The following is a 22,784-nucleotide window of genomic DNA, read 5'->3' as shown; positions in this document are numbered from 1 at the left end:
AGTATGTACATGCGGAACGGGACTGTAAATAAAGTGCAAAAGAAAAACAGTAACAGAAAAGAATACTCTTAAGACAGAATGATCACTTGCAGCTTTAGCATTAGGGGTCAAGGTACTTGATAAGGACTCTTCTGACCCTCTTTCCACCTCCATCATTACAGTCTGTCAGAGAGTTATTGCTCAGGGTTACGAACTCTATACTGCCAACACACATGGCGCATCCCAATTCGCATACTATCCGTCCTAAATAACATTTGAAAAAAGAATTAGTACATCCCAAATCGTAGTATGTTGAAATGAGTGTTCCAAAGATACCCGGATGGTCTACTATTTCCGGTCAGAATCCGAAGTGCAGATCGATGCACACTCTAACTGAGCTAATATTGCCCACAACCCACCGCGCGTTGGACGAGGATTCGGTTAGAACTACAAACACGAGTGAAAAGTGTTAAAAAACTACAGACATGGAGGATGCGCGAGTCTGGCGGTTATGTAGAGAGGTTTAGATAAAGGGGTTTGAGTGAATAATTATCAGTATCTAACCTGACAAAAATGTATTTATTCAATGTTGTCTACATTATATTGCATCTGCAGATGCATTGTGAACTTTTGTAAAGATACGTTTAGCCATTAACTTTTACATGCATCATTATATTCAAACTGCAAACACATGAGGAGGGTCTCCGCATGAAAGACCCACGACTGGCAGATGAACGTGCAACTACATTTCTCTCCGAAACTGTAGGAAATTAAATTTGATTGAACGGAGGATTTTAACTGTGACAAGATGATTGACAGGGCAGTTTACGGTGACAGGATGCACACGACAGATCTGTCCATTAAGATGATGAAGTAGTATGTCCCAAAGCGTGCCTACTCTTTTAGTACACACTCAAAAGTATGCACTTTTTCTTCACAAAAAGAGTACATACTTTTAGGGCGTAGTATAAGTAGGCGAATTGGGACGCAGCAACAGTGTCACCCATAATCTCATTCCTGGTCTCACGGAATTTATAGACAGCAAAGTCCAAAATATTGTTACTGAGGAGCAGAGCCACCATTTGCATATTATTTCATCAGGAAAGGCAGGATCTCCCAAAAGATAAATGGGTGTCACCTCCTTGTCACCCACAATCTTCTTCTCCAGTGCAGGGATATTTCCGGTCTTAAAATATCTATTTAGCTTGGAATTGGCGAAGACACGCGTGTTATGAACAATCCCTGGCCATTTTATGACGACATCCATAAATCTGTATTTGTAGCTTGCACATTCAGGGAATATCTACCCTTCCGGTTCAGGTAATCCATTGAGTTGACAGATGGCTGCTTTATTTCGATGTGGGTCTCATCTACGGCTCCTGAACACTGAGGCATACCATGAGCACATTCAAATCCGCACACTAGCTCGTGGGCTTCGGGAACAGTGAAAGGTAGGGTTAGCAGCCAGGTTAGTTATGTATTTCGGATCTAGGTGGACAGAGATGCAACTGAATGTTTTACTGACAATAACAGTCGGACTCGGCCGTGACAATCCGAATGCACAAGTCTCCCCTCATCACTTAATTAAGTAATACAGCGTGCACGCCACCTTTATAAGGACTCCGTCTGGTGATCTCATATTGGTCTGTTGGCCCTCGATGCAAGGATTTTTTAAAGAAATTATTTATGCCTCGATTTCTGATAAAAATGTGTAAGACATTATTTTAGTAATATATCTTTACGTTTTTTCATTTAATGTAGCTTTAATTAATTTAATTTATATTGCTGCAAACTAATGTGTTTGAATTGGACTCGAATATTAACATATTAGAATTTACAGTGTCATTTGCATTATCTCTAACTGTCCTGCTTTACAGGGTTAAAGGCACAATATGTAACTTTTTTGCTTTAAAAATAGCAAAAATCACTATATCTATGTTATATATTTTTTTTAGTTGTGTACTTACATTATCCCGACTGTTTCCAACAACTTTCAAACCAGGAGAAATTTGTAATTTAATTCGAAGACACGTCCCGTTTCTTTATTTCCGTTTTGTTGCCGTCAATGGCGTCATATCCGCGTTGTCCCTGGTTTCCGCTCGTGTTGCCATAGCAACCAGAGCCCTCTGATAGTAACCAAAGCGACAGACGTGGACAAATGTGTAGTTCGCAATGTCTATCTGCACGCTGTTGTTGTTTCGTTCAAACATTACGGACCATGGCAAGCAGACTTTGGATAAAAAAGGAGAACTAAAAGGAGAATCAATATCAGCGCGGTGTTTTCGAGATGCCGAGAGCTCCCATAGACAGTATATAAACGAGAGCTCCACGTCCGAGACTTCGACCGCTCCTACATGTACTTTATTAAACAGGTGAGCACATTTACATAAAACTAATCAATGTTATATAGTTCAACAATGATAAAATGTCAGAATATGATCTGTATGTTATTCTAATGTTGATCTAGCTTACTGCTAGTCTCATACAGACAAACTAACACATACATTTCAACACATTCAAATGCAGTTTAGTGTGATAGTGTTAGACCAAGTGAAACAGCGCTGCGTTACCTCACAAGTTTAATTTGTCTAATAAACTGACCTGTGAGTAGTAATTCTGCGTGTAGTTCGGTAGAATGAAATGTCCTTATTCCTTTTATATCCGCGGGACTCGCGTCGCGTGTGGAGCTGATAGCTGTCTCTTAGCAATCCCGAACTGCTTCATATCACAGTCATGATAAAAACAACGATGTATTCTTTCATCCATAAACATTATTAGATCGGTCGGCTTGACGTTGACGACAAGATCCATAATTCTTAGCAAATGTTGCGTCATCAAACTACGCCTTTGTTATTGTAAAGAGGTTAGCGACCCCTAGTGGCGAAAAATTCCATACTGTCCGTTTAATGTGCTTCTAATAGCCTACACTACTGCATTCTCCAAACAAGATGGTTTCTGTCTGTCGGTGTTAAGTTATAACCAGGCCCAGATGAAATCTTTTTTATTGTGCTTTTTCTGTGCCGACTTTGGGAGAAAATCTGTGTATTTCTATGGAATGGATTTGTATACTGTAATATGTGTTCACTGAATACTTCACTTTAAATTCTGTGGAAATCAGTGGAGCTTTCTGTGGAGTTCTGTCTCTGCAATATGCTTATTACTTCCTGGTCATTTGCTGCAATACGACATCGGCATCACAGGGTGCCAGGCTGTGTAAATGGTCGCAATCTGAATGATCTGACACAAACCACAACAGGAACACAAAATTACTTGGTACTAGCTAGCTGAAACATTAAACAGCCAAGACATTGCAGACAGTACTGATGAGGAAGGCAAGAGAAAACAGACACCAACGTGGATTAAAAGGTGTTTCAAAACCACCTTACAAATATTTACCATGAATATAATGTAGTTAACTGTAGAAACTATACAGATTCGAAATGTCATTCTAAAAATTCTATATACATTTACATCTTTTTTACTGTATCTAACTACATTAATGAGGATCCATGCATGGTGTAACCCGCGACTTATTATAAATACCATGGTTAAACCATGGATACTAAAGACTAAAGTCATAATAAGGGTAAGAACAAAGTAGAATCCTGAACTTTTAAGCCTCTTTTCTCCTGTGTAATATGAGCGCCGTTCTAATGAACTGATGAAATCACTGGCTCTGTTTGCCTTCAGAAATTACAAGCTGCGACTGAACTTCAATAATTAAGATACTGATGAAGGAAAAACAGTATTTGTAAAGGAGTCCCAACTCGGTGTACCTGCCGTGAAAATCGTTTATTTTTCAGCCCTATATAAATTGTGTGTTAATTAACATCCCAAATCAAAACCAATGCATATTAATGTGTCTACAGGACAAAATATGCAAATATCATAGCAATTGCATTATTAGAGCATGCATTAATTTTAATGACCCGTTCCTACAATCAGTGCTTTCAAATCAGAAGCAACTGCTCTCAGTCTGGATAGTCTGGATCACTGCCATCATGTGGCACGTCAACTTTTCATTTATTATTTAGAAAGGACAGATGGCCATGGAAGCGTGTAAGTCACCACAGTGTATGTTTAAATAACTAAATATACATGGTTACTTGCTTGCTATTGGCCAAAGTGTATCCATCTATACATTACTCTTTGCACATAACATTTTATACAGTGACAAGCAGGGCTTGACATTAACTTTTTTTGCTCATCAGCCACTGTGGCTAGTGGTTTTCCAAAGTTACTAGCCACTCAGCATTTTCACTGGCCACAATTTTGATATCGATACCATGGGGAAAAACTGCCATATAGATATTTTTAATATTATCTCATAATTTGGCAGCAGATATATTAGGCTGCTGTCACTTCAAGAGCTGACGCGGATCCATTACACTGTTACACACCTGTTCTCTTTCTCAACTGTTTACGTTCACTTAAAACATGAGTTTGAGGATGAGTAAAATTATGCAGAATACGCGCAATCCCACACCGAAATTCAAGCCCTGTAACACCAATAATATTCATCCAGAGCAAATGAAACGAGTGAGTGAGAGGAGGCGGGTTTGTGTGTAACTCGCTGTCGGAGAGATGAGAGAGAGAGAGAAAGAGCAGCTGGTGTTGTGTATCTATTCTGTGGAAAATGAGTATTGGAAGCGTTGGTAATGCTTTAGATTACAGCCCGGAAAGCGCTGCGTAATTAAGACGAATTTACAAACACCTATCATTTCACTTCAGAAGACATTGATCCATCCATTGGGGTCGTATGGATCTGTAATCGTAATCTGAAGAGGGAAAGTCGTATACATCTTGGATGGCATGAGGGTAAAAGATGAGTAAATGGTGAGGAAGTATTTCTGGGTGCACTGCATTTTCTTTTAATACATAATACAGAATAGCAAGAGACATGATTTCTTCTTCAGATTCATCAATGGAAAGAAAGAAAAAGAAGAAGAGGAACAAAAGGAAGAAGCCAAGCAAGAGAAAAAAGGGGGGACAAAACGTGCTACTTTCTGTCACGACTTAAGCATTTGAAATGAATTGTTGATTAAAAAAAGCAAAAGAAGTGTTGTAAATCTGTTTTGAATTAAGTTGTTTTTCAGATAAAGGTTTCCGAGTCAGTGATATAAGATTGTGTAAGTATTTTTTATTGTACTTACCCTGTAACTACATGGAACAAGAGGGTAACAAGCACCATGAAACAATATCTTTCCCCAATATTTAAGCAAAAGTTGCAATAGTTTTAGTTTTCAGTGCACTTTTGTTAAAAAGATTACTGTATAAATGCATAGATATGTACCCTGTATTTTTCAAGCCTATACAGTATGTATTCATACACCATTATTACAAAAAGGTACGCAGTGTATGTTCTCGCTAAATTGCTCCCAAATGTAAGATTGTTGTATCATAATAGTAGAATAAGTACCCCTTAGTTCTATAATACTTACAGTATAAATATATTTTTTAATTCTCCTAGTTGTTACCCCTTTATTCCCAAACTTTACATATTGTTCCCTTATACTTACATGCAAGTACTTTATAGGTACACTATAATTACAGAAAGTTATGCTGTAAAAACACTTTAATTACGCAGCACTCTCCGGGCTGTGATCTAAAGCGTAACCGAAGCGTTTCAGATACATATCGATATCACTTCATTGCACTTAGTTTATTATTTCAGATGCCTTTTTAAAAGAGTACAATTGAAAAATGTATATATTATATAAAATTTAACCCATCAAAGTGGCTAGTAGGAGAGACTGCGTTACACACCACTGCTGAAATACACACACATTTGGCAGGTTGACGGGTGTTAATGTCAAGCCCTGGTGACATGTGAAGGGAAAATATGGTAACCCATACTCAGAATTTGTCCTCTGCATTTAACCCATTCAAGTTAGTGCGCACACATCAGGAGCAGTGAACACACACATACTGCAAAACATGAACACACACACCCAGAACAATGGGCAGCCATTTACTGTGGTGCCCGGGGAGCGATTGGGGGGTTAAGTGCCTTGTTCAAGGACACCTCAGTCATTGAGAATCGAACCTGCAACCTTCAGGTTACCAGTCTGACTCTAATAAATAATAAACTGCCTAAAAATATTTGTGCAAATGGCCTTGATCATTGATCATTGTACATCTCTGACATCAACATTTTTTGCTAAAACTTTTCCTTTCCAACTTTGTCTTCCATGAGCATGAGGGCAATTTACACATATTCAGTATATCAAAAATAAAATAAAAATTGCAATGGCCTGTCTATTGTGCATCAACATTAATCAAACAAGAATAGAAAAAAAGAGAACCAGGGGAAATATTAAGAAAGATACTTTTAATCTGCAAGGAGGCATTAAATGTATCAAAAGTTTCTATTTCAAATAAATGCTGTTCTTTTTAACTTTCTAGTCATCAAAGAATCCTGAAAAAAGTGTTTTATTACACAGTTTACAGGAAAATGAAGCAGCACAACTATTTTAACATTGATAATAATCATAAATGTTTCTTGAGCAGTAAATCATCATATTAGAATGATTTCTGAAGGATCATGTGACACTGAATACTGGAGTAATGATGCTGAAAATTCATATTTTATCACAGTTTAAAATATATTGCAATAGAAAACAGTTATTTTCACAACAATATAATATTTTTACCATATTTTTGATTAAATAAATGCAGCATTGGTGAGCATAAGAGACTTCTTTCAAAATATCTCTATAATTAGAATGTTAGAATCTTTCTATCTAATAATAAACAGTAAAAACTACACCAGTAATTTATGTAGTGTTGTTAAACATTTGATTACCTGATACCTAAAGCACTGTTTGATTGATTTGTATCTTGGTTCTACTGTTGTTATTTGTTCTATTCCTTGTAATTCCTGTTCCTGTACTTAACTCTATCACTGTTATCAACAACTGATATTTTGATATAACAACTCTAGTTGAGATGATCCGTCACTGTCTCACGAGTCCTCAAAATTGCTGGGTTAGAGAGGTCAGTTCACAACTCAGAGCATTTCACTCTTCACTGAAGAGGGAGACGGAAATACAGATGGGAGCGAGAGAAATACAAGCTTGGGAAAAAGGAGGGAGGCCGAGAATGAGAGGGGGAGGAATTTGTGGGAATGAAATATTGAGACTTGGATGGAAGGACTTGCCAAGGACAAACTCATTTCACCCATTATCATCAGCGGGGAGACGGCAGACACTCGCCATCGTGGCTAAAAATTACCTTCGCCACCTCGCCGCTCGCAACACCACAGCGAGAGAGAGAGAGAGAGAGAGAGAGAGAGAGAGAGAGAGAGAGAGAGATGAAAATAATAGAAAGGGATGGAGAGGAACAGATAAAATAACAAAGCATGGGGATCATGGGAGTGGAAAGAGGCTGTTTTGAGATGTTGCCATATTGCACTACTGGAACAGAGCAGACATGCTCTTTATCATTTCCGACTGAGTGGGTTCACACACACTGATCTGTGCTTTCACATCCGCTGAGCATCTAAATGAGGCATGGAAGGAGTGAAAAAGGGGACGCTCGAACACACGCTTCCATCGAATGGTTAATCTTTGATGTGTCCTGTCATTTGACGTTGAGAGTGCACCGATGTACACTTGACAGACCGTTATGTCGCAGAGAGCTCAGGTTCTCGTGGTTTTGACACACACACACACACACACGTGTGTGTGTTTGTGGGAGCGTCGCCTGAGGCCTCGTCCTTGGTTCACTAGGTGCTCAGTGAGGAAGCAAATTCACAAATTCACATCTGTGCCCGTGGTTATGACCACGTAAGCATGTCGCATCCTGAAGGCAAGATCTTTAACCAGTTAAAGCCCCGTCTTAAAATCCATGGAAATCACATGCCGTCACATTTTGTTGACATCCAGGCTCAATGATCATTGCGAGAAACTGCCTGTTCTTTTCCAAACATCTCATTTCACTTTAAAGTTAGATGTAGGAGTATTTTCATTTGGTGAATTTTCTTATTGTTGCTTGGGGCAAATAATGATAAGCACAAGAAGGGATGCTTTTGCTGTCGCTTCTCTCCAAAGTTGCACAGTATTACCGTTGAAGCTTCTAGCTGAACTAGATTGCTTTTTCATTCGAATAAGTGGTGTTGAAGGACATTTTCAGAATGAGACCTCCACCTAAAAAACTTTACAATTTTATAAGGAAAACAGGATGGTTTAGCACAGAAACCACTACACTTACATGTAAAATGTTGGTACAGTAACAACTATGCATATATCAAAATGTAAGGCAGTAAGCACTCTATGTTTGAAGGAATATTTATCTACAAGGTATTATATCGTCACCTTCCTAAAATAATTGACCAAGACATTTGTTTTCTGAGAATTTTTTTCAGGTTTCTCAGAAAACACAAAAAACTGAACCTAACTTCAGAGGTTGAGTAGATTATCGTTCTTCTTGATGCAACTGCCATCTTGAAAAGCTTGTAAAATTCCCTAAGTCTCATTGTCTTTTGTCTTAGGCAACATAAAACGGCCAAAGTCACACTCTTGACATAGGCCATTTTACTACAGGGGTAGAACTGCATGATCTGTTCAACTGAGGATGTGGGCGATTTTACCAGAGGTGGCCAGCATCATGAGGAGATGACTTATGCAAAAAAAAAAAATTTTGTCAAAAAATGACGTAGGCAATTATTTTAGGAAGGTGACAATATGATGATACATATTTCAGGCAAAAAAAAAAGAAGAGTGCTAATGAATTGACAAGTCCAGTTCTGATCTGTCTTATAGGGTTAACATAAGCATTAAATGGATCATATTTCACTGTACATTTCCGGACACTTTCTCCCCAGACCTTTTGTTGGAACTAAACTACAAGCTCATAGCAAACCTTCACTTACATCAATGGAGAAATATGCTTTATGAGTCTAGATTGTGTCATTACAGCATCTACTAGCAGTATAATTAACCTGGTTAATTATATACGGACAGAGAGAAGATATAAAATGGCAATATAAACCTAAATTATGACTGTTTTAGAAATAAAATACCCTTGACTGACATTATAATTGGACCTCAAGGGAAAAATTTAATTATTTGAGGCCATTAATTTGTGTAATGTATTGTGATCGTGAACCTCTAACACGGGAAGAGCTCAGCTTGTCTCTTCCTCTCTGTATCTCTGTTTCCTGCGTCAACTTTGACTGACTTACATAATGAGTTAAGGGTCAGATAAGAGTTTCAAATAAGTCCTGTCATATCGCTGACCTTAAGAAAGGGGTTAATATGGGGTTCGTGGTGAGATGAGATAGAACTGACCTACAGTATATGAAGAGGCGGGAAGAGAAGAGAAGGAGGAGACAAGATGAGATGAAAAGAAACAAGAAGAGACAAGAAGACACAGGAAGAGAAGAAACAAAGGCCCTGTTTACACCTGGTATTAAGATTATTAAGTGTTTTGGTCGATCGGATCACAAGTAGACGAGGGAGACTCATACCCGTTTACACCTGGTGTTTTAATCCGTCTCTTTTGTCCACTTTCGACTACTTCTGTCCTGAATTCTTCGAGGGGAGGGTCAATGGGTGGGAAAATATTGGGGCTTTTTCAGATCTTTCGATCAAATGGATGAAAAAAACTCACGCAATTTACACATGAACATAACTGGAGAAAACTGAAAAACATATGGAGAGCAGCAGCTTTCGTTTCTGCTTTGACAGTCGCAAGACCAGCCGAACGTGTGTGTTAGAAATCAGGAATGGTGAGAGAACATTGTGCTTGGTATGTTTTTCGTCTTCAAACCAAACTTGGGTCTCCAGCCGACAAAGTTTAAATCCCGTCTGGCTAGTGCGTTTCCCATAATGTTAACGCATTAGTTCAGTAGACGGAGAGCTTCTTTTTGGCTGTTCGATCATGAGCGTCTACACTATGAAAGCAATCCGGTCGAATGCGTTTTCCACTAGGTCGAAAGTGGACAAGCTAAAAACGCTTTAGACCCCGTTTACACCTGCCTCTCACCCAAACCCACATCATCAATTACAACACAATACACACACAACATTATCAAACCGAATTTAATAAGAGAAGAACATTTCTGGCAGTGTTTTATCTTAGTGAATCTACTAATGAAACAGATGTACATTTAATCCCAGGTATGAAGCTGAGGGTTTCTTGTTAACCTAGTCCTGCTCTGTGACACACACACACACGCCGGTTCTTGATCACAGTGACACACACACACGCCGAACTCCAGGCTGCTCCAGAGGGACTGGCAATGCAATTAGCATTCTGTCCCTTTGCTTTACAAGAAACTGTCTGCTAAATGACAAATGATAATCTAAATTCGAATGAATAAAGAATTTCTCACAGACTGTTTTAATGGAGGCAATATTCATCTGAGCTCGTCCAGCAGAGATCAATGCAGATAAAAACAATAGATTATAAAAGATGGTCCAGTGATTTTTCACTAAATACAAAAAAAAAATCAGATTGGGAGGATAGAGACAAGGGAAAAGAGCTGGAAATGTATATTGAGTGTGTTTACATTTATGATTTTAACCTTAATGAGCTGACAATGTGTAAGGTCATGTTAACACCTTAAACGGATTATTTATTAGGGAAAGGTCATGAGTGGTTTAAGCAAAACACACCAACACTACATTTTGACCCTGATTTCCCTTCACATGAAATCACTAATTCAATGTATTTTTGTACATACACAATTGTTCAAAAGTTTGGGGTTGGCAAGACTTTTTAATATTTCCGAATGAAGTCTTTTATGCTCACTGAGGCTGCATTTATTTGATAAAAAAGGTGGAAACCTGTCCTGTCCCTTTTGATCAATTTAATGCCTTGCAGTTTTATTGCTTTTATGATCAGCTTTTTAGTAAAAGTTGTAGAAAAATTTGTAGATTTTGCATCTCTAGACAAAGTAGAACTCCTGTCCGCATTCAATACACACGGACCGACCATCACACACAGAGTAACACATTTTCATGCAGTCCACAGAAGCACACTTCACTAATTCAAAGATCTCACAGCAGGGTTCAGCTAAGTCTGCAAGGTTTGAGAAATGAAATGTTTATTAGACATTCAAAGATTTGAGCAATTAAAAGCAAACGCTATAATACTTTATCATATACCATTTACTTTCTTTGTTTAACAGTTCAATCAATAACATATAAGACAGAACTGTTAAACGGAGACTGATGAGGAGACGGAGAATGGGAGTGCTGTTTGCGTTCTCAGCATTGTCAAAATAAAAGTCCTGCTTCTGACATATCGGCCAAACACAAAAAAACAATATTTAAAAATTGCCAAATATCAGCCATCAACCGTTACTTTAAATATTTCCAGGTCTTTCCCTTTACAAAAAAAAAAAAAAAACATAAATATAACACCATTTCAACATTTATTTTCTTTATCCAGTTCTATGCAAAGCATGCTGGGAAATCCACTGCCCAATTTTCAAATTAAACACAATTTCATTGTTATCACATAAAAAATAAATAAAAAAAATCAATTACCAGACATTTTAGTTTAAATTACACACAATATTAAGTTATTGTAATGATCAACATTATTATGTCAACAGAACTCAACAGACCAAAATAATATTTGCAACATAAAATGTTTAATTAAACCAATAAATTAGAATTTTTTTTAAAAGTTGGGGTAATAATCCCCTGAATTACTTTTACAGTGTGTCTTTCTCACTTTCTCTCTCTACTTCACCGTAGCCTTGGCACTCAGCGCTGGCATTAGGATCTCGGCGCCAGCTGGTGTGTGTGGGTTTTGATTCCCTGTGTGGAGCTTTTGTGTTAAAGGAACATCATGTGTGACATCAGCGCAGTAAAAGCACAGCCCTGATGAAACCTGTTCTGACTGCACCTGAGCCTGGGGGTGGAGAAGTCCCAGTCGGACCAGACCAGCACACACACACGAAACATGTTAAGAGATTTTCTGCCATCACAAATTACGGGCTGTTATTTTCTGGCTACAGAACCAGCGGACATCAGACCCACTTTGCACAATTAAAAACATGATTGTATTGATTTTTATTTCAAGGTGCACCAATAGCTTTTCTGTCTGTTCCACTGTAAAAACCCATGCACAACAAATGTAAAAAATAAAGTAGCTTGAAGTATTTTTATCAGTTTATTAAATTGGGTGCACCGAGCAAGAATGCTCTAAACATGTTGCTAACAAAAGTTGTTGTATTGCACTTATACTCAAGTATTTTTCCAAATTGAGTCATCCGAACACACAATTTTACGTTGAACGATGTTTTGCAAGTTCCCAGCTTGCATTGGAGCTTGAAATAATTATGTGGTGACTATTATTAAAACGTTTTTACAGGCTTAATTTATGCTGCTGTTGCCACTGTTAGTTAGACGTCAGATTTCATAATTTTTACTGAATTAACATTTTTGAGATTTGTGCATCTCATTGAAACTTTGGGATTTAATATATTTTGTCATGTCATGAATTGGGCTTTGAAAATCAAACATGATGAAAGAATGAGGTTTGTAGCTCCTTGCATTGCTAAATACTAAACCATCTTAAGTTGCCTTAATTATTTACAAAAGATTTTAAGTTTTCAGATGTTAGTTGAGTTAACTTACCAAGTTGACTGTAATATGTTGCCTTATTTTTTTTTAAGTTAGGTCAACTTTCTAAAGTACCGATATGAGAGTGATCTTGGACTTCATACTGACGCTTATCAGCAATGCGTTTTTGTTCAGTAGCTTTGTCAAAATGCAATTACGCACACGTTCTAACCAATCAAAACTGAGCATTCAGATATGACATTTTTTTAAAGGAGTCCGCCACATTTCCCAACTATTCATAATTGTTTATTGTTGAATTTTAGTAAAATGCTTCAGAGTTCACAAAATGAAGCAAAGGCCTACATCATTGAACAATCCTGCCATACATTTTCCATCAAATTAGCATTACGCAGATAATCAGAAGGTGCAAAAATGCTAGCGTGATCGTGGCATAATTTTATGCATAGTAAGATGGTTGCAAAGCCGTCATTTACACGAGATAAGAAACTTGTCATTAAAGTAAAGTGAGGTATATAATCTGTCATTAGACTATAATTATCTCGTCCTGCAGTTTGTGCAGCTGTCATCCGTGTGCAGCTAAATGTATTCTCTCAGTTCAGAGAATTACTGCATTTATTATTCAGCCACAGCCAACATCATACCGCATTATCACCCCAATCAAGACCACATTTATCAGTGGGAGGCTGAACACAATATAAATGCCACCGCACTTCCACGCGGTCACATGTGCACAAACACACACACATGTATGGATACAAGCGTGTCGATGGTTTCGGCTCTTCTGAGAGCGTGTGATATGTGAGAGAGACTCACTGTCGGGCAGCCGCCATCATGCTGGTCCTCCAGGAATCCAATTCTGCAGAGCGCCTTATCGTTCTTCAGCCAGTACTCCGACGAATCCAGAACACTGTTACTGCACAAAACCTGACACAAACACATACTTTTATCAGACTGAGGCACAACACTTCAAAACGTTAAATTGTGAACTTACAGCCAGGGTTTACATCCATTTTAACATACACCTTTTTGAAAATGCCATGCATAAATTTTGTGAAGTATGTGTGATTGGATTTTACCAAGAAAGATCACTGTTGTTATGATCACACACTTCATGTCAGCGTATCATGTTTTGCCACTGTCACCTCTGGTTGCTTAGTTGGGTACACTTAATATTCAACAATATTATTGATCTGACTGCATTGACACCAGTGTATGAGAACTGAACTGAGCTGGATGATGACATTTTTTTGGCAGAACTGCTTTAGATGAAATAAACGAATTGAATAATTGATGATCTTTACAACGGAACTGAATCAACACTGAACTGACTTCAATGGGTAATTTTCCTGTTATCTCTGTAAAGCTGCTTTGAAACAATCTGTTTTGTATATAAATAAAGGTGACTTGACCTGGAAATGTCTTTTGCATGTATTAGTTTTATGTTGAGGTTTTTCCACATTTTTGGATTCTGTTTTCTTTTAAATTCATACCTAACCGGACAGTTCGAAACTATAGACCTTATGTAGCCACGCCCCTTTTCAGCGCTGCGCTCGTTGTCTTTTGACTTCCGGTCTGTGTTTTCACAGCGATCTTGCGTATTTATGAATGAAAGTCTCGTTTTAAAATCTTCCCGGTCTACTGACATTTGTTAAGACATCTGCTTTAAACATCACAATCCTCATGATAACTTTCGTTAACTTTACATTAAGTCAGGGGTCACCAAACTTTTTTCTCTGGGGGCCACATTATCGTTCCTGACTGTGATGGGGGGCCGGGTCAGCTATATAACATAGAATTGTATGACCCAGACCAAAATGACCACCAGCAGGCCTCATTGTGTAGTAGAGATTACTAGCCTGGCACAGCCATCCCCACTACTATATCCCCACTACTATATCCACACTACTTTATCAACACTTGATTCCTGGCACATATTTGTTTATCTTTACTAGTGGTTTGCAAAAGTTGTAATCGAGTCTTCACACTTTGTTTTAATTAAAGTTATTCTTCACAAATAATCGTTGGTCCACTATTCTTTGAAAACTCTGCACTCTCTTTTAGGGGTGGAACGGTACACAGAAGTCACGGTTCGGTTCATACCTCGGTTCAGACATCACGGTTCGGTACGAGTTCGGTACAATGGAGGGAAAAGCAAAACAAAAATGCAGAAGGCTTGTGCATGTCTCAGGCTGGACCACCAAAAGAAAAATAAATGTCTTAAGCCTTGTATTTTTTTTAAATAAGTTTTATTAATAAAGTAAAGGCATAGAACCAGTTTATTTGTAGTGCACTGACAATAGTTTTATATTAGTTAAATTTATTTTAACTATTAATAGGTATTAATTCATAAAAAATACCTTGATATGTTTGGTAATTGTACCTGAATGAACTGAAAATTAATCTGCTACATTTCAGATTAATATATTTGTTTTCCTTAAAAATGTAATTAACAGTAACAAACACTTTGCAGTTTGAATGATGTCCTGCATAAACTAAATGACGGAATATGTTTTTATGTTTCCACTGTTCGATCGCGGCCGCGCCTCACACACTCACACACACACACACGAACGCGAACGCAAACGCAAACGCAAACGCACACACACACACACACACACACGCACAAATATAAGTAAACACTTTACGATTTTTCGATCGCGCCCACACCTCTCTCTCAACATATTCCAGCATAGCAATCTTTACATCGCAGCCAGCTTCAGAGCTAAGGTGGAGCTACAGATTAGGTGTCCCTAAAGAATCCGCGTATCTAACAGTAGTTCCGCATTACATTAATTAAATTGCACGCGAGTTTTATTTATTTTTATACTATGTATTCTCCGTGTAAATGTATGCACCAAACCGTGACGCCCGTACCATGACGACTTTTGGGTATTGCCTCATAGGGCCGGTTCAAGTAGTGGGGGGCAGAGGGGCTGGGGGGCCAGTCAAAGGGGGGTGGCGGGCCTGAGTCGGCCCGCGGGGCTTAGTTTGGTGACCCATGCATTAAGTAAATCCACTTCAAAAGCTAATTACTCCTGGACAGCAATGCCATAGAAATATACAGAGCGCCCGCAAAAAACGGAAGTTAAAAGACAATTTTCTAAAGATGGCGGCGCCCTTGTTTCTCTGGCACATAAGGTCTATAGAGGACTAGAAGTGGCATAAAAAAAGTCAGTCAATTAAATCACTTAAAACATATTAATTAAAAAAATGGATCAAATTGACAAATAAACATTTAAAACGGTTTATTTAATTTTTCAAGTTGACGTAGTCGTAAGCATGTTTTAAATGTTTGTTAAATGTAATAATAAAACACTTTAATAACTCTTTTTAAATTGCATTTTTTTTTTAAAAAAAAGCATTGGTCAACTGATTTACTTAATCCATTTGTCAACTGCGTTTCTTTATTTTTGTGTCACATGCTTTTGTTGATCCAATTGTGTTAAGAAATGCCACTGGACAGTTCACACACATCAAATGAACTGAATGCCTTCTTGATGTACGATGGGCATCAGCTAAGACAAATGGTGATTATTATGTATCGTAATATTTTACAACATTTTTAAACATGTTTTAAATATTATAATAAATAATAAAGCAATGCATTCGTTCATTTGAAAAAGTGGGATTTTTCATTTAAAAATGACTGAACTATTGATTTCTTGATTTTATTTTTAAGTGGCACAACTAGTCCTCGTTTTTTTTAAGTCTTGCATTTTGTGTATTAAGTCCTATTCACTGATCAGATCACTGATAAAACATTAAGTCCAATGGTGCCATACTGTCCAAATTCCCCAAATATTGTACAAAAACAAACAAACAAACAAGCAAAAAACTACATTTAGCTAGCAGTATAGAATAGGCTTTATGCCGAATGTCACATGAATAAAACATCGCATCTGCTTATCAAAGAAAGTGTTAACAGCAGAATGAACTGATGGATATATATAATTACTTTTAAAGTAAGCAGCTAACCTAGCCAGTTATTTTTATTGTTGGCGCTTTATTTCATTTTAATATCTGAATGTTAGTGAGAAAAAGGAAAACAAAAACATATTTTTTGTTGCTCCTTTGAAGCCATACAGTGCATATTACTTTAATGTGAGCTGAATTGTTGCAATACACATAAGCACAAATTTAATATCTTTTCAGTTTCTCAGTCTTAAATCATTTCAAATTCTCCTCAATCAAATATTCAGCACACAAGCATCTCGTTCTAACCAATCCGGCCCACGGCAAGCAAGCACCCATTGACTTCACCATGTCTGTGGCGATTGGTCATTTTTTTATTATAATTTACATATGAATATTTAATACGGCCTCATACTTCAGGCCATCATGCTGTCACTGATGTGTAACATACCAGCTTTACAGACAAGTAACCACGTCATTAATTAACTATTATGGATTATTAATGAAAGGTTAAGAGTGTGTCACTTCAGTGAACCGTGCTGCTTAATACTGCGTATATGTGCAGGTCATGTGTTCAACTTGTGCTTCATTAAAGCACAAACAGTAGTAAGATTTGATGAAAAATGTAAATGCAAACTGAAAATGTTTGCTATTACATCAATAAATATAGACCTGTAATTGAATTACCACTACTACTGGTATGTTAAACAAACACAAACCCTCTCTGTTAGTGTGTGACCTTCACTTTGAGTCATTATCAGTGTGGCTAAGTAAGCATTGATTATCTCAGTGTGTATTTAAGGAGTAAACACATATCCGTGTGTGTGTGTGTGTGTGTGTGTGACAGTGCATGTGTTTACTTTGTTTAATTTGAGTTTGTGGGTGTTTGTATCTGTGTTTTTATGTGTGTGCTCATGTGTGTGTTTTCTCTGCCCTTGCTGTGTGTGCCATCTGTACCCACTGTTTTCCTGGCAGAGTCGACCATATGACAGGGTCGCCGGGACAGTTGCGTCATGGTTCACCGTGGTTAAAGTACCGCCAGAGCTAATATGCCGTTACATGAAAGATAACCTTTGGCAGATGGGTCATCATTAGCACACATGGGATAAATGCGCAAGAGATTAATGTGTATTTATTTCATTTAGAAATGGAGTTATTCGATCTGCTGGCCAAATTAAACAACCTCTCACAGCAATCCTTCCTCGTAGTTACGCGGTCTGTTTCGTGTAGAAACCAAACACTCACAAAAGTGTGATAAAGCTGAATGTTTTTTTCAGTATTGTTTTTTTCTTCAATAAGTTGATTCAAGTAACAAGCGCAATCAAGGCGAAGCCCAAAAGAAATCTTTACTGTGACCAAACAACTTTGTTTCATTTTGATTTCATTAAGTATATTTTATTATTATATTATTAGTATTATGTATATGTACTAATAACAATAATACCATAATAATAAAATAATTAATAATAACGAATAACAATTACAATAATAAAATCAAAATATGCATTTAATATTACTAACATACTGTTAATACTATTAATTATATACTGTTAATGCCATTAATTATTATTATATTAATACCAATAATAACATAATAATGTTCATTACTTCTACTATACTACTACTACTACTACTAAAAATAATAATATATATTTAGCACACTACAGGAATAAAACAAAATATCCATTATTTAATAATAATAGTTATAATTATTATTATTTAATAATGCATATTATCTATCTATCTATCTATCTATCTATCTATCTATCTATCTATCTATCTATCTATCTATCTATGTCATAGTGGATATTGGACACTTAAAAGTAAATAAAGCTGTATCAGTATCAGTCATAAAGAATAATATATTAATAATACAATTCTTAAAAAAAAAAAAAGCCACGTCAAACAGGATGCCGAACCCAGTGCTCATCAATAATGACCAGTCCCACTTAATCTCATAACAGCTCCCATGAGAGCTACAAAAATGATTAGTGCATTGTCACGCTGTTGTAACTTCCTCTTCTCCTGATCCTGGATCTGCTCCCACAGGGAACACTTTCCTTTAGCACCAACCCACTAATAAAGCGCCTGGCTGAATGAGACAACGTTAAAAGAGCTAGAAGACAAGGGAGATACTGGGCTAATCACGCAGCTTGTTCTGTCACACTCTCAGTCTCTCTCGCACTGGCAGAGCATCAGCTAATGTAACCTGACTTGTAGTGCAGCTGCCTACAGTGTAAAAAGCACTGATGGCAAAAAGCCAAAGTCCCTGTTCCCTGGACAAGTGGAAGCAGTCAGCCAATGAGCACGGCTTCATGTTAATCACACTGTGATTGGAGCATGCGAGTCTTGCTAGTGTTCAAGAACAAGAGCTCACCTGGTGAGTATGGTGTGGTGCCTTGGGCCAAAACCTTCTGCACGCCAACTAAACAGCTTTCACACTGATGGAAGTGCTTGCGCTCATGTACTTGCATTAGTGTATGTTTCAGTTTTAACACTGGCATGATGTGACACACACACACACACACACACACACACACCTTCTTGCAGGCGGAGACAGAGGACCCAAGGGTGCTGTCAGGTTTGACTTCCCGTGTGTCCGCGGACTCCGACCCCTCAAACATGGCAGATGATTGGAAATTACTGTGGAAAAAGAGAGACAACAACTGAATCCACAATCACAGAACAACAGTGCAACAGTGTCCATCCACTTCCTCTGTGGTGTTGCTTCTGGAAGAATGTTTCCCATTCATTTCTCCAATAGGGATTTAATAATAATAATAATAATAATAATAATAAATATATATATATATATATATATATATATATATATATATATATATATATATATATTAAAAGCGTTTTAAGCCGTGAACCAAACCAACCAGCTATGAGGTGAATCACAACATTACAAACTTTGATTTGAAGCAAAAAAGTATTTGAAAATCAGACAAACAGCAAAAGGTACAAGACAAGTTTTAGGGAGAGAAAGAACTACAATCCCATGAAGCATTGCAAACGACATGATTGAATTAAAACCGATGGAGAAACATAAAACTAATTGTTTAAAGTTGTGAATTTATAGAAACAATATATTTGTTAGGTTTATTGCAAAAGATGCATAAATAAACAAATATTTATGTATTTTGACAGCACCGACTCTAAGTCATTTGCAGTGCTTCATGGGAGTGGGCGGAGCTTTAGAGCTCTTTTGGCTCTCTGATTTGTGGAATTTTCTGTACTGCATCATGGGTAATGTAGTTTTTCACCAGGAATTTAAGCTGTTAAATACAATTATTTTAAAAATAAGTTGACGGGTTGCTTCAACAAAAGCATAAACTACCGATTAACAACCTGATAACTCACAGTAGGTCTGTCTTTAAAGGTGTAGTGTGTGATTTTTAGCGGCATCTAGTGGTGAGGTTGCGAATTGCAACCAACAGAAGGTACGGTGGCCAACAGGAAGTGATGTCATCGTCTGAGACAGCAGAAAGTAGCCAGTTAAGCAGTGAGGTTTCTTTACAAAGATACATTTAGAAATTTTGTTTACTTAATTATTAAGTAAAAACGATATGTTATTGCGAATATTATTGTTACTTGTTCATCATTGTGCCAGTGTTTTATTCGCTGACTAGCTTCTTTGCACGAAGAACAATACAGTGACGAAACGCGTTTGTCCGTTTAGGGCCACTGTAGAAACAAGGTGGCGCAAAAATGGCTATTTCAATGTAAGGGGACCCGCGGTGTATGTAGATAGAAATGGCTCATTCTAAGGTAATAAAAACATAAGTTCATTATGTAAGGTCTTTATACACCACTGAAAACATAGTTATGTATATGATATTGCATTTCTGTCAACAGATCCTCCTAAATATTACACAATGCACCTTTAAAGGTTTATAAGTTATTGCTAAAAATCTATTTCTGAATGGAGAACCTGACTCTTGCACTAGCCAACTGTATTATTTGCTTCTTACTGTAAAATATTAAGTCTGAAGAAGTGCTAGAATTAGCAACTTTTAGAAATTGGAAGTTTAGATGTCGGAAATAAAATGAAGCTCCCTCTCACATGACATTTGTAGATAATGGCACAGTGAAAAGAGACAGTGAGAGTGCGAATGGAAAAGAAAATAACATGGACTATTTAATTAAATTTGTTCAGATTAATTGGCTCTGGGGGCACATTGGGTGAGGATGAAACAGTCAATCCTCTGAGGTGACAGAAGTACAGCATTACCCAGATCATAGACTCTTCAGCTCCAGAACATTTCAATCTCAGCTCCTCCATGTTCTCCCTCAACACAGCCAAATTAGCCTCTTTTGTTTATATTATAAATAATATTATAAATAGTCATACATTTTCCCTGCAGAATGATCATTAATCGATCGGATCATTACATGAAGTAATCACCTCATGTGATCGAAGCCAAGTTGAAAAACACAAATGACATTTGGGAGCCACAGAATTTAAGACCTGTAATACAGTTTTACTACATAAATGTATCTAATAGCTTTAGTGGGGACTTTTACTGTGTTTTTCTGTCCAGTGTATATCAACATACACTTCCATAAGGTTGTGTTTTGTGTTTCTCAGTCGAAATAAAATAATAGGGGGTGAAAATGACACTAAATGACCCTTGTGCATCAATTTAAAAAAGATACTCTGAAGTTCTTGTCCACGTCAAAAAACTGTCACAAAAATTTGAAGCTTTCGAACACAGACTTAAATTTGGTCTCATTTTAAAGACCCTTGGCTGATTTTTGTTGAAGTAAAAAACAAAAAGTTATAGAGGTTTAAGCTTATGAAAATGATTTATGAACATTAGTTTATATATAATATATATTTAATAAAACATATTGAACTCTGCTAGAGAACTGCTAGAAAATCAAAGCCATAAATCTAAACAAGTTGTGTTCCAAATTTGAGGTTGATATCTCAAAATATTAGCTTTCAGTAACATTTTGTTTGGGCGCTAGGGGTGTGACGAGACGCTTACTCCACGAGACGAGACGAGACACGAGATTGGGTTCACGAGAACGAGACAAGACGAGATTTTTACACAATTTTTAAGAAATCCTCAATGATGAAATATATGAATGGAAAATAGTCTTTTATTCAACTGAAAATCACAAAATGCAAAACAATTTATGTGCATTTTGAAATAAACTTGTAATGAATGTTATTTTACTTCTATTTTAATGAACTCTATGCAGTAAAGGACATGCAAACACTGCGAAATGTTTTGCTATAAACTCTACTTCTCCCTGTACGATTTCACATGAGAAATCTAACTCCACAAATCGAACATAAAAAAATAAAACAGTATAAATAAAATAAATAAATAACAAATAAGTACTGATCTCTCAAAACTACAAGTTCAAACAGAAACAATTTTTTTCTTCAAGCATGAAAAAGAGATAAATTAACTAAGATAAGCCTAAGATATGGTCATGTTCTTTTTCAAGAATATAAGCATGTCGACGATTTCTGGCAGCAGTTGAGACCTTTGGGCAGGGCTGCACGATATGAGGAAAAGCTGCGATGTGCAATAACATTGTTTAATATTGCGATGTCGATATGACTTTAAGCTATAGGCTACTGTTCCCATGTCTTAGTGCTTTAATAGGTTCTTTGCGTGATAGGTCAAATGTTTATTACCTGCCTGGTTCAGATTACACTATTTTAGCGCGATTTTGGCACGATCCGTTTCGTGGAGACTCGTAAAGGACAACGGGCGTCGGGACGCAAGATTCGATCGTTTCATTTCGTATAGTGTGTCATAGTGGGCGACAACGCGTCTGTGATGCTTCACGACATCACGACAGAAAGACTAGCATGTTTAATTTTAACGGTCCTCCACGACGGGTTGAGTGTGAGCGAGAGTGAGTGAGTGCGGTTACAGTGAGTGTGCGTGTGTGCGCACGCGAGTGAGCGTGTGTGTGTGTGTGCGCGCGAGTGAGTGAGTGAGCGAGGGACAGTGAGTGTGTGTGTGTGCGGAGTGTGTGTGTGATTGGCCCGGCACACAAATGATTTAATAGTGGCAGGGGCATCTTCAATACAAATTTCACCCTCACACTCCATCACGCTGACATCACAACAACTCACGAGACAAAGGTTTTTTTTTTTTACTCACGAGACAAAGTTTCACCTCGACGAGAAATCTCGTCGCGTTTTAATCTCGCGAGATCTCGTAACACGAGATCTCGTCACACCCCTATTGGGCGCAGTACCGAATTTTCCCCATTAGATGCCAGCAAAGCTTCACTGGTGCACACAGTGGTTGTATTTGTGATTTGCAGTAGTTTTTCTCTCTCAAATATTACGATAATTATCAATTATTAAATACAATTTAA

The 22,784-nt window shown here is 37.3% G+C and overlaps 1 protein-coding gene across 4 annotated transcripts in view; it reads right to left on the bottom strand.

Moving 5' to 3' along the window:
• Positions 1 to 22,784, bottom strand: part of sphkap (SPHK1 interactor, AKAP domain containing) — a 153,199-nt gene that overhangs the window by 23,089 nt on the left and 107,326 nt on the right. For all 4 annotated transcript variants that reach the window (XM_084124694.1, XM_084124696.1, XM_084124695.1 and 1 more), the window contains 2 exons: positions 18,971 to 19,073; positions 13,332 to 13,442 (listed from right to left, as the gene is read on the bottom strand). In XM_084124694.1, coding sequence (XP_083980820.1) covers positions 13,332 to 13,442; positions 18,971 to 19,073 — 214 coding nt within the window. The remainder of the gene's footprint in view (positions 1 to 13,331; positions 13,443 to 18,970; positions 19,074 to 22,784) is intronic.

This window comes from Abramis brama, assembly GCF_963993115.1.
Source record: "Abramis brama genome assembly, chromosome: 9".
In the NCBI taxonomy this organism is placed as follows: Eukaryota; Metazoa; Chordata; class Actinopteri; order Cypriniformes; family Leuciscidae; genus Abramis; species Abramis brama.
This window is presented reverse-complemented; position numbering and strand designations above follow the sequence as displayed.